This window comes from Microcaecilia unicolor, chromosome 4 (genome assembly GCF_901765095.1).
Source record: "Microcaecilia unicolor chromosome 4, aMicUni1.1, whole genome shotgun sequence".
In the NCBI taxonomy this organism is placed as follows: Eukaryota; Metazoa; Chordata; class Amphibia; order Gymnophiona; family Siphonopidae; genus Microcaecilia; species Microcaecilia unicolor.
Window position 1 is genome coordinate 14,133,504 of NC_044034.1, and position 12,908 is coordinate 14,146,411.

Here is a 12,908-nt window from a genome sequence, read left to right on the forward strand (position 1 = left end):
TTCCCACTTCAGGCACAGGCAGCTCCTTGTGACTCTGGGCAAGTCACTTAACCCTCCATTGCCCCATGTAAGCCGCATTGAGCCTGCCATGAGTGGGAAAGCGCGGGGTACAAATGTAACAAAAATAAAATAGATACTATTGGAGATTCTACATGGAATGTTGCTACTGTTGGAGATTCTACATGGAATGTTGCTACTATTGGAGATTCTACATGGAATATTGCTATTCCACTAGCAACATTCCATCTAGAAGGCTGCGCAGGCTTCTGTTTCTGTGAGTCTGACGTCCTGCACTCACAGAAGCAGAAGCCTGCGCGGCCACATTGGTGATCTGCAAGGGTCGACTTCTACATGGAATGTTGCTAGTGGAATCTCAAATAGTAGCAACAGTGGAGGAGTGGCCTAGTGGTTGGGGTGTTGGACTTTGGTCCTGGGGAACTGAGGAACTGAGTTCAATTCCCGGCACAGGCAGCTCCTTGTGACTCTGGGAAAGTCACTTAACCCTCCATTGCCCGCCGCATTGAGCGGGACAGCGCGGGGTAAAATGTAATAAAAATTTAAAAAAAATAAAATTGTGCCAGTTTCTGTAAGCAATCATGCTCCATGTCTGTCAGCCAGAAAACCGTGGTTGAGATGGCAGGTCCAGATTGGGGAAAGAAGGATGAAATGGAAAAAAATATTGAGTATAATAAACGTTAGGAAAGTATTGTATTATATAGAATGCTTATGTAATATATATTTACTGACTGAAATTAGTTTTTATTCAGTTAGGAAAATGCAGAATATAAATTTATTAAAATATAGGTTTGTGGCCAAAGTAAAGCCAGGTACCAATGGAGCTGGATGCCTAAAGAACTGGAACAAAGCAGTCAGAGAAAATATAAAATAATTTTGTCAAAGCAAACAAAACTAGAAATATTCTCCCTCAAAAGATACAAATGAAACGTGAGTGCCAGGGTAGGTGATGGGCAACTATGGCACCTACTGGTTTGAAATTAAAATGGAGATGTACAACTAAAATGTCTGTGTGATGATTACTGAACAGCAACTTGAGTGTCATCTTTTGGGGTTTTGTTATTCAAATTATCTTTTGAGGAAGTGACCAGGTTGCAAGACTGTTCACACAGAACCTGTTTATGGCACTAAATTTAATCAAATGGTTTAGAGTAGACCAGACCATCAAGGTATTTTAAGGCAATTCTAACTACTTAAAAAATAAAAAGATACTTGGGAGGAGGAGGGGCAAAACAGTTTACTCCCGATCCTTCAGTTTCCAACTCCGACAGTCCTAGGGCTAGGATCTGGTGCTGGGATCTTTGGCAGCTAAATGGATATTTCTCCCCTTTATTTGGCATCTCCATTCAACTCACTGGTGTCTGGTCATTACAGTGACAGTCCTCAGACAGAGGCCATACAACAGAACTTATTCTAGAGCCCTGTAATCATAAAACTTAGATCTGGCAACTGTCTGTCACCAATATGCATGGCTGGAGCTACCTCCCAAGGCCTGCGAGTGTTGCCTCTATAGGATCTGCAGTCTTAACCAAACTGTGAAACAGAAGATCTGAGCTGGGAATGAAACCTTGGTCCTTCTGCCTCCAGCCTGTCAGCAAGTCAACAGGCTGGATACAAACTGCAACCTAGGCACTTACCCCTGCATAATTTTATATTCCTCACTTTATAAGTCTAAATGAAATAGTGTTGTCAATGTTTGCATACAAACAAGGTTAACTATAATGTAACACAATCTGTGCATTTCAGAAATGGATCCTAGACTTAAAAAAAAAGACCAAAGAGCAAGTTAATTTTCTTCTTCCTTTCATGACAGCGAGGCTTTTTTTTTTTTTTTTTTTTGAAAGCACGATTAATATACTACTATTTAACCCAAACTCTCATGTCAGTTAGAGAAGTGAAGTTCACCTTTGCCCCAAAAGGTCACAAGAATACAACAGGTTGACAGTCAGATAACTTACTGTATTCATTGTTAAAATGGTAGACCAAGTGAAAACGTAGGGAACCAGAATGTGTATTGGTTATTCACTTAGTGGTTTGCTTTACGTGATCTCAAAAGAGAGCACTAGCTATGAAAGAGTCTCTTCCACACCTTAAATTTTCTGACATTCAAATGGGAATACATTTTGGCATAGTTTGTGTTAGCTCAAGTAGCACCGATTTGTTTTATGGCTATTCTCCAGTACAGATAAAGATAAGGATGACTTTCTCATATTTCACTCAACTGTGTTCAGAAAAGCAGCATCCTCTTTCCCATGATGTCATCTGATTTAATTTTAAGTACAATACCACCATTATAAAATATGTAATATGGAAATTAGCCCTTCTATAAGATAATACTAATAATAACCATAATAAAAAAAAGCAGGCTTCAGCATTTTTCCTGGGAAAAAGTATCATGCTTGGAAATCGGCCTAAAAATCATTTTGCAGGAGTTATACCCATTCTTATCTAAGCTCCAGCACTGGATTCTTGAATTATTCAGTGGGACCATATATGACAACAACCATACAGATTTATCTTTCCTTCCTGTCTTGCAAAACTTACACATATTGAAAAAGAACACATTTAGTATGGCTTGTGTGACAGTACCTGAAGGATGTCTCCCATCACTTCACCCTTTTCCTGTGTTAAGCTCTCTGTTACTGCTTTTAGCTGTTCCTCCAGCAGTGAGATTTTCCCTTCAAGTATCTGGATTTTCTCTTCCAAACATTTCTGAGGAAACAGGATACAAGTGAAAAAAAAAGTCCTCCGTCACATGCTAATCTTGTCGTTTAAATATACAATGTAACTTCTAGGCATTCTTAATAGGGTCTATAAGGTTTTGAATTCTGTGACTATTCCTCCCAAAGCAGGGTTCAGCTAGGCCATGGTAGGAGGGAAATCCATCACAAACTTGCATCACAGATTGCTGAAGTCTACACACTTAATTCCCCTTTATATCTTCCATAGTGGTTTCCCCGATTGTCCATACCACAAAATTCCTAGCCACTCATCTGGGGTTATCCCACAGCCATTTAGAGGGTCTATCCCCAGCACAGCTCAGGTCCAACAGCAACTGCCGCTTGTGCTCTACACTAGAACCCTCCTCCCAACGACTGGGTCACAACCACCTCTCTCAAGTTATCACCAGTGATTTCCAGGTCACTGGGGCCACACTCCTAGTGGTCCCACAGTTCCTAGAAAGCACTCACACAACCAACACACAAGCCACCAGGATTCTTAGTCAGTCCAGACAAGCAGAGGCAATAAACTGAAAATGTTTATTGTCATGAAAAATTAGAACAATGAACAGAAAAGGTGCAATCAGCAAACAAATAACAGGTAACTGAAATAGTAAATATTTAGATAATTTTATAAGTAATCCTATCTAAATAGTACCTGGGGAGGACAAGACATATAGTTGCTTACAGGTTATCAAATATAATTGTTCTCAGGCCTTCAAAAAGAAATCATTTTCTCTCTAGCTAAGGCTGGAGAAAAATCCAGTATATCCTAGCTGAATTTTGAGCTCTTTGGAAATCAGAGCCCAGAACAAGTTTTAAAAATAGCTGGTCACATCACTGAAGGTTACCTCTTATTTGTGTTAACTAAAGAAAGAATAGTCGGTTCTCTAACAGCTTTAAACAAACATGCACCACCTGCTGGTCAAACTAGAGAAATACACTTCATCAAGAAATAATAAAGGCAATTTTACAGGCTTAAAAACAGTCCAACTGAATATACAGAAAAGAGGCTGCTCAGTAAAAACAAAGAATACAAGATAATCTAAGCTATCACCTTGATATTGCTCAACAACAAAATACAACTACTGTCGAGGGTCAGTCAGTCTGTCCATATGCATCTGCTTAAGAACATAAGAATAGCCATACTGGGTCAGACAATGGTCCATCTAGCCCAGTATCCTGTTTCCATCAGTGGCCAATCCAGATCACAAGTACCTGGCAGAAACCCAGATCATGGCAACATTCCATGCTACCAATCCCAGGGCAAGCTGTGGCTTCCCCATGTCTATCTCAATGGCAGACAATGGACATTTCCTCCAGGAATTTGTCCAAACCTTTTTTAAACCCAGATACGCTAACTGCTGTTACCACATTCTCTGGCAACGAGTTCCAGAGCTTAACTATTTGTTCAGTGAAAAACTATTTCCTCCTATTTGTTTTAAAAGTATTTCCATGTAACTTCATTGAGTGTACTCTAGTCTCTGTACTTTTTGAAACAGTAAAAAATCGGTTCACTTCTACTCACTCTACACTTGACCTCTCTTACTATTCCCTACACAACTACACGACTCTTATAATCCTTAAATGACTATAGCATGGTCCTCCCGGGACCTCGTTAAGTGCTGTTAAAAATAAAAAAATCACTATTTCTAAAAGCATTTATATACCGCCTAGACCTAAGCAGTTTACAGTTTTACAGGTACTAGACACTCTGCTGCTTATTTTGTAGCTCAGGCCATTGGAACTCAATACTACTTGCTAGTCTCAATAGTAGACTATGGACTTTTCCTCCAGGAATTTGTCCAAACTGTTTAAAAAAACAGATATGCTAACCACTGTTACCACATCCTCCGGCAAATAGTTCCAGATCTTAAGTACATACATATTGCCATACTGGGACAGACCGAAGGTCCATCAAGCCCAATATCCTGTTTCCAACAGTGGCCAATCCAGGTCACAAATACCTGGCAAAGATCACAAAACAGTACAATACATTTTATGCTGCTTATCCTAGAAACAAGCAGTGGATTTTCCCCAAGTCCATTTTAATAATGGTTTATGGACTTTTCTTTTAGGAAGCTAGCCAAACCTTTTTTAAACCCCGCTAAGCTAACTGCTTTTACTACATTCTCTGGCAATGAATTCCAGAGTTTAATTACACGTTGAGTGAAGAAACATTTTCTCAGATTCATTTTAAATTTACTACTTTGTAGCTCCATTGCATGCTCCCTTGTCCTAGTATTTTTGGAAAGAGTAAACAAGCGAGTCACAACTACCTGTTCCACTCCATTCATTATTTTATAGACCTCTATCATATCTCCATATCTCCCCTCAGCCGTCACGCATATGGTATGATGCAATATAACATATGCATACCTGATCTTGATCCATCCATGCCTTATTTCCCAACTAGTAGAGTGCAGTCGAAATCCCACATCAGCCCTTCCAGATCTACGATCTGTGCCCTGATTATGGCTAAACAGTCCACCCAGCTCTGGCCTTATTTCCAAGTTACTAGATTTGCCATCTAAGCACCACTGTTTGTTTTGATTCCATTCTCTTTCCATATAGGCATGTATATTAGTTGGGGTTTTTTTTTCCACACAGAGGATGGTGGATATATGGAATACCCTCCTAGTGGAGGAGACAAAAACAGTGACAGAATTAAAAAAAATGTATGGGATAAACACAGAAGATCCCTTTATAGAAAGCAAATGGAGTCAAAACAAAACTTAAAATCACAGCAACAGGAGTGGTGCTCAGAAGGCATTTCCAGTAATGGGGAAGTAAGCCTAGTGTTGGGCAGTCTTCAACGGTCTGTCCCAAAAATGGCAAAGGAACTGACAAAGACAGATCAGGATGGGCTAAACTGGGCTTCAAAGGAAACTCTAGTAGTTGAGACCACCAGTGTTGGACAGACTTCTACAGTTTGGGTCCCAAAAATGGTAAAAAGTCAGATCAGGATTAACTATGCACATTTATTCTGCCTTGATGGGCAGACTGTGCAAGACTTTATCTGCCATCATTTACTATGTTACTTATTTATCTTCAAAATACTCCTATTAAGAATTCCTCAGAATCGATGGCAGTTAATATCCAAGTTGTGCACAGATTCCTTTGAAAGCATCAATGAATATGGGCCAAGACTTCAATTAATAGACTTGTTTGACACTCTGTGGGTTACTGTACTTGGGAATATGTTCAACATATTCCTGACCTGACATCTTATTTGACGTGCTCCCCCAGCTGACTTGGCCGCTCCAGAAATATATGGTAGGCATAACTTTACCTTTTCATCCTGTGTAGCAAGGAGGTCCCTCTCCAACTGTGTTTCCTTTTCTTGCCACTCTTTCAATGTATTTTCTTGATCATTAGAAACCTCATCCAGAGCCTTCTGGGACTCCATCAAACGAGTGTAAAAATCTCGCATCTGATTCAATGAAGCATGTGAGACACCAAAATGTAGCGATTAGTTATAATAGAAAATATGCAATTGTTCATAATTCAAACAGGATCCCCACTGCATGTAAACAATAGAGCCAAAGTCAAAAACTGTGCATCTTCCCTCTTTCCTAGTCCTAAAATAATTAGCAGCAGAAACACAGCATTGGAGCTGAACCTAATTTTCTTCAGGAATCCTGATTCGTTAATCCAAATAGTCAATTATACCAGTGTTTTCCAAGTTGGTCCCCCACCCTTGCCAGTCAGGTTTTCAAGATAACCACAAAGGATATGCATGAGATTGATTTGCATAGACTGTGTCCATTGTATGCAAATCTTCCATGCATATTTATTGTAGATATACTGAAAACCTGACTGGCAACAAGGTACTCCAGAACCGACTTGGGAAACACTAAATTACACAATTCTGAGTTCAAGCTACTCAAATGTTCTGGTTGACACTACGCTCAGATTTCCACATATCCATTTCTAATATTGAATGCAGCTGAAAACTAAGGCTTTGGATGCAGGTGCACTTTCCTTTCTCAAATTTCCTTGCAAATGCTTGATTGCTTATGGGTCCGATTCATATGTTTTTTTGGGATCCTTTCTAATTAGAATATTTTCTTTTAGGCAAATCTGTTTCCTCATCTACTTGATATGAATGTGGGTTGTACTGTAGATTGTAAATGGGTTCTATTTCGTATTTAAGATTTCAACTCGCAATAAGGTATTTAGGTCTTTTCTAAATGACTCTCCATGATGTGGATGACGACAGTTTATGTTTTCTTTGTTTTTTTCTTCTTCAGTGTTTGTCATTTTCTGTCATGTACCTTTTTGTGATATGCTATAAATTTCAATTAAAAAAAATAACTTAAGCCACTTACGTTCTAATTATAATTGTGTGCTCAGCATGCCTGATATATTTTGCTACCCTGTGCTGGGTTTTGTTACTTTATACAGCTGCCCACGGGTCTTGAGGAGGGGAAAGCACTGGTGGAGAGCTTTTCACAGTGTTTGCACAGCTGAGTTGTCTGCCTTGAGGGAAGTGCAATACTGCAAGTCTTTCAGTTTCATCAGCCCTGTGACGACGAGGGAAGAGTGAGGATGGAGCGGGTGAGGAGCACTGGTCAGCGAACTAGCAGCTACCCACTCCCTGTGATATGCCCACCACCAGAATGAGTGCCCCCTCCTGAATAAGGTGAGAGGCTGAACTTAGGACTAGAAGTGGTAACTAGATTGGAAACTGGTTGACCAACAGGCAGCAGAAGGTGGTGGTAAATGGAATCGGCTCACAGAAAAGGAAGGTGTGGAGTGGAATGACTAAGTGGTCGGTTCTGGGGCCGATTCTGTTTTTTCTGAGAGACATTGCTGAAGGGTTATAAGGACAAATTTGCCTTTTGGTGGATGACACAAGACAGCCAATAGTGGATACCCTGAAGGAAGCAGAAACCATGAGTTCCTCTTTCCCACATGCATCACTTTGCACTTGCTCACATTACTACTACTACTACTACTATTTAACATTTCTAGAGCGCTACAAAGTGTACGCAGCGCTGTACAAACACAGAAGACAGTCCCTGCTCAAAGAGCTTACAATCTAATAGACAAAAAGTAAAGCATTTAAATTTAAAATATTTAAACGTCATCTGCCGTTTAGACGCCCAGTCTCCCAGTCTCGTAAGGTCCTCTTGTAATTTTTCACAATCCTCCCGCGATTTAGCAACTTTGAATAACTTTGAGTCATCAGCAAATTTAATTACCTCACTAGTTACTCCCATCTCTAGATCATTTATAAATATGTTAAAAACCAGCGGTCCAAGCACAGACCCCTGGGGAACCCCACTAACTACCCTTCTCCACTGAGAATACTGACCATTTAACCCTAATCTATGTTTTCTTTTAACCAGTTTTTAATCCACAATACAACACTACATCCTATCCCATGACTCTCCAATTTCCTCTGGAGTCTTTCATGAGGTACTATGTCAAACACCTTCTGAAAATGATAGGCACTTCAAATTGTGTTCTTTCCTTGCATCTACAAGCTGCTTAGAAGTTGATGGGCATAATGTGAATCCCTTTATCCTGCGTGGAGGAGTAGCCTAGTGGTTAGTGCAGTGGACTTTGATTCCCACTGCAGCTCCTTGTGACTCTGGGCAAGTCACTTAACCCTCCATTGCCCCTGGTACAAAATAAGTACCTGAATATATGTAAACCGCTTTGAATGTAGTTGCAAAAACCACAGAAAGGTGGTATATCAAGTCCCAATTCCCCTTCCCTCTCTTCAACACTCCTGGTGTTCTTTCACCATTATTGAAGCCTCTTTATTGGGATTCCTTGAATATTCTGTTTCAATAGCATCCTTCAAGTTACTCCACACCGAACCAAGTGCTCCTGGGTGACTGTCAGCTATCACCCTTTTCAATTTTAGTTTAAAATCTGCTCTCTCCTTTTTAAATGTTAGCGCCAGCAGCCTGGACTCATCCCAGTTAAGGTGTAGTCCATCCTTTCAGAACAGGATCACACTTACCCAAATGCTGCCCAGTTCCTAACAAATCTAAATCCCTCATCCCTGCACTGATATTTTGGAGTTCTGTCTGCCTCTTGGGGTCCTGCACATGGAACGGGGAGCAGTTCAGAAAATGCTACCCTGGAGGATCTGGACTTACAGTTTTCAACCTAAATTCGGTTTCCAGAACTTCATTCCCACTTTTTCTTATGTTACTGGTTCCCACATGTACCAAGATAGCCAGCTCCTCCCGAGCACTATCTAAAATCCTATTTAGGTGACACGTGAGATCCGCTGTTCAAGCGATCAATATGGTATGGGGTTTGCATCGCAAGACTATGAGGAGAGACCCAAGGACCTGAACACGTGGGAGGAAAGGAGAGACAGGGATGATATGATACACACATTCAAATATTTGAAAGGTGTTAATTTACAAACAAACCTTTTTCCTGAGACGGGAAGGTGGTAGAACTAGAGGACATGAATTGAGGTTGAGGGGGTTACTCAGGAATAATATCAGGTAGTATTTTTCATGCAGCGGGTGGTGGATACCTAGAATGTCCTCCCTCGGGAAAGGGTGGAGATGAAAGTGACAAAATTCAAAAATGCATGGGATAAACACAAAGGAATCCTGTATAGAAGGCGTGGAACCAAACTAGCTTAAGCAGTGATAAGTGAAGCCAGTGATAGGCAGACTTCTACGGTCTGTGCCCTGATCGTGACTGGACAGATTCAGCCTCAGTAACTGGAGAAACAAGGCCAATGCTGGGCAGACTTCCATGGTATGTGCACCAAAAATGGCAAGGAGAAATCAAGATCAAGAATACATATGTAGTATCACATCATACCTCATACCTTATATACTATGAGTTTATCTGGTTGGGCAGACTGATCTACTATGTTACTATGAGGGCAGCAGCATCAGGCAAACTGTGTTTAAACTCACTTCTAGGGCCACCCGGGGGGGGGGGGGGGGGGGGGGGGGCGGGCAGGGAGAAGATGCACAGCAGCAGTTCAGGTAGTGTTGGATGCTATGTGGCCAAAGCAGCTAAGCACAGAACAGGGTAAGGGCAATGAAACAATGGTCTCAACATGTCTTTCTTTGTTTTTTATGGCCAGCTAAAAAATTGTGAAGGATGTTTGAGCCTGAGTAGATTGAAGCCTTCTGTGTATGGTATACAGGGAAGAGAGTTAACAGTACTGAAGCAGCAAAAGGGAAAACGGAGGGAGCTAGTAGAAGCTGCACCAAGCATGCTGTCACAAAGCAACTAGCCTAGGGTTACCACACAGCTAATTAGAGGGTCTATCCCCAGTACAACTCAGGTCCGCCTGCACCTAGCACCCTCCTCCCACCGACTGGGTCCCAACCGCCACTGGGCGAGTCTCCCGCTCTAAAGGTGTTCCCCAGTGATTTCTAGGTTACTGGGGACACACTCCCAGTGGTCCCACAGTTCCTAGAAAGCACTCGCAGACACAACACAAAAACCACCAGGATTCTTCGTCAGTAAAGACAAGCAGAGGCATTGTCATAAAAAATTAGAACAGTGAACAGAAAAGGTGCAAACAGTAACAAGTAACTAAATATGGATCAATTATAAAACTAATTAAGTATTTGTTTACTTTGAACCACTTGAATGCATAAATAGTACCTGGGGAGGTCAGGACATATAGCTGCTCACAGGCTATCAAATATAACTGTTCACAGGGCCTCAACAAAGAGATCTTTCTCTCTTTTCTCCGTGGCTAAGACTGGAGAAAAGAAGCCAGTACATTTTAGGTGAATTGAGATCCCGGACCAAGCAGAGCTCAGAACAGCAAGTTTTAAAAGTAGTTGGCCACATCACTGCAGGTTAACTTCTCTTCTGTGTGCTAATTAAAGAAGGAACAGCCTTTTCTCTGTAACCGCTTTAAACAAACATGCACCACCTGCTGGCCAAACTAGAGAAATACACGTCAAGAAATACAGTTTACAGGCTTAAAACTCACTGTTTTGTCACACATGCCCATATGCCCAGTAAGCCAAAAGCTGACAAAGCTAGAGGAGGACACCGGCACACAAGATCTATCAGGAGACATTGCCATGAAGTGTGCCTGCATCTCCCCTGCTGATCTCCAAAGAAAATTCCCTCTTCAGAAAGGCAGGGTTCCTTTAGCATTTCCCTAGCTCACTTCCTCTCCAACAGCCATCACAACCGTCATCCTCAGTAAAGGGCTACAATCTGCAATGCCAGGTTCAAGAGCACTGTTTGAGAATGGCAGAGATTCCATCCCATTCCTGAGGGACTGGCAAATCTACTTCTGCATCAGTGCTGTATCCAGAAGAAGAATCCTGCAAATCTGACACCTAAGACACTGCTCACAGATATGATCAGCAACAGAAGATATCAAACCCTGGCAACTGTTGACCAGGCAGCCTCCTCCTACTCCATGAATTTCCAAACCTGCCCAACCCATCCCACTGGCATTTAAGAATACCAGTCCAAGGTTCAGATACCACTGGCCTTTTTTGTGGCTATTCAAACCAAGGGCATGATCTGTGGATCCCTAGGGAAACCTCTTCATGGCAACATTTTTGACTCATTACTCATTTATGATGTACTTAGAATAAATTGGAAACCCAAAGCACAGGTATCTTTACCTTGAAAGAAATATCTCCATTCTCCTCGGACAGCTGATCAATTTTCTTCTCCATCTGACTTTTGTCTATCTTCAGGTCTTGACACTGCTTCAGTGCATCTCGTAGTCGAATCATCACACTGCAAAGAATAAAACAAACTGGGTAGTGAAAAAAAAAAAACATGTTAAGAAAAGCACAAATTCTCACAGAGGAAATGGTTGCCTAATCCATTTGATCTGTCCTCCCCGTAACTAAATTGGTCCACCTTGAGTAGCATCAGTTAGTTTGAGTTGGTGACCAGTTATTTATTATTTATAAAATGTATATACCCTGCCTAAAATCTAGGCAGTTTACAGCAAAGCACTCATAATAAAAAGAAAAAAAAAAACATAGTACAAAACAAACATATCCTGACAACTGTACCTGCACTATTTAAACCACATACATTAAAAGACTGGAGGAAGGAGAGGGGGGAGATTTTTGTCATATTAGTAGTGGTTTTGGGAACCAGCATGGTTGCTTGTAATTGTGGAGTTTTTGGGTTGGGGGGTGGGAGGGGAAGAGAAGCTTTATAAAAATTTGTAACAACTTTAGATGATAAGACAATTGTTTTGCTGTTCGTCAGGTGCTAACATCTCCTTTTAGTCGACTGGGTAAATTTGAGGGAGTTATCTTAGTTTGCAAAGTATGGGCACTGATGTGTCTATCATAAAACTGCTGGAATGGAGCATTAAGGGGGTCAATACAAAAGATATATTATTTTGCCCAGTTGAAGAAAAGTAGCTCACGGTAGAGGGAATAAGTTTTTTAGTGTGGGATTATCAGAAACAAGGTCCCCTTTGTAGGTTCATATTGCAGGTGTGTATGTTGCCTCATGTATTCCTGATTTCATTTGTTTTGCTGCTGGTTCTTGATGTATATCTGGATTGTTGATAATAGATTTAAATATAAAATGTTAACAGGTGGATATATAGCAGAGAGAGGGGTGGGAGGGGGGAAATAACATGATAAAAGCTTGATGACTATAAGTAGTAAACTGTTTTACCTATGTATTTATATAGGACTGTGTTGGTAACGTTTAGAATGTGGATTTTGTTTTGCAATGTCATCAATAAAAAACTGTTGAACACTAAAAGACTACAGAAAAAAATATGTCTTTAGATCTTTCTTAAACTGCTTCAAAGAAGTTCAGTATCTCAACAGACCTGGAAGGGAATTCCCTAATAATGGACCTGCCACAGAAAATGCACATTTTGTTGTTTCTGCATAATGAGTATGTCTCAAATCGTGTATTTTTGCTTTCTTATCACTGTTCTTTTCCTTGTCCTATTCTCTAACAATACTTTGACTTCGTCTTCGCTTAACTTCTCACAATGTAATCCATAACTGATTTGTAACAAATCGTATTTCCATTATTTACAATGTATTGTAAGCCACACTGAGCCCGCAAATAGGTGGGAAAATGTGGGATACAAATGCAATAAAATAAAAAATAATAAATAAATACATGATCTCAATGTACTGGCTGACGTCTGAAATTGTATTACATCAGAAAAGAAAGACGCCATGTAGCTCTGAAATATGAAAACCAACACTTTGA

General features: G+C 40.6%; 1 protein-coding gene across 3 annotated transcripts in view; it reads right to left on the reverse strand.

Moving 5' to 3' along the window:
* The window catches only part of NUMA1 (nuclear mitotic apparatus protein 1), a 213,694-nt gene that overhangs the window by 70,860 nt on the left and 129,926 nt on the right, over positions 1-12,908 (reverse strand). For all 3 annotated transcript variants that reach the window (XM_030199975.1, XM_030199974.1, XM_030199976.1), the window contains exons 11-13: positions 11,330-11,447; positions 6,028-6,168; positions 2,605-2,727 (exon numbers count right to left, since the gene is read on the reverse strand). In XM_030199975.1, the coding sequence (XP_030055835.1) occupies positions 2,605-2,727; positions 6,028-6,168; positions 11,330-11,447 (382 nt within the window). The remainder of the gene's footprint in view (positions 1-2,604; positions 2,728-6,027; positions 6,169-11,329; positions 11,448-12,908) is intronic.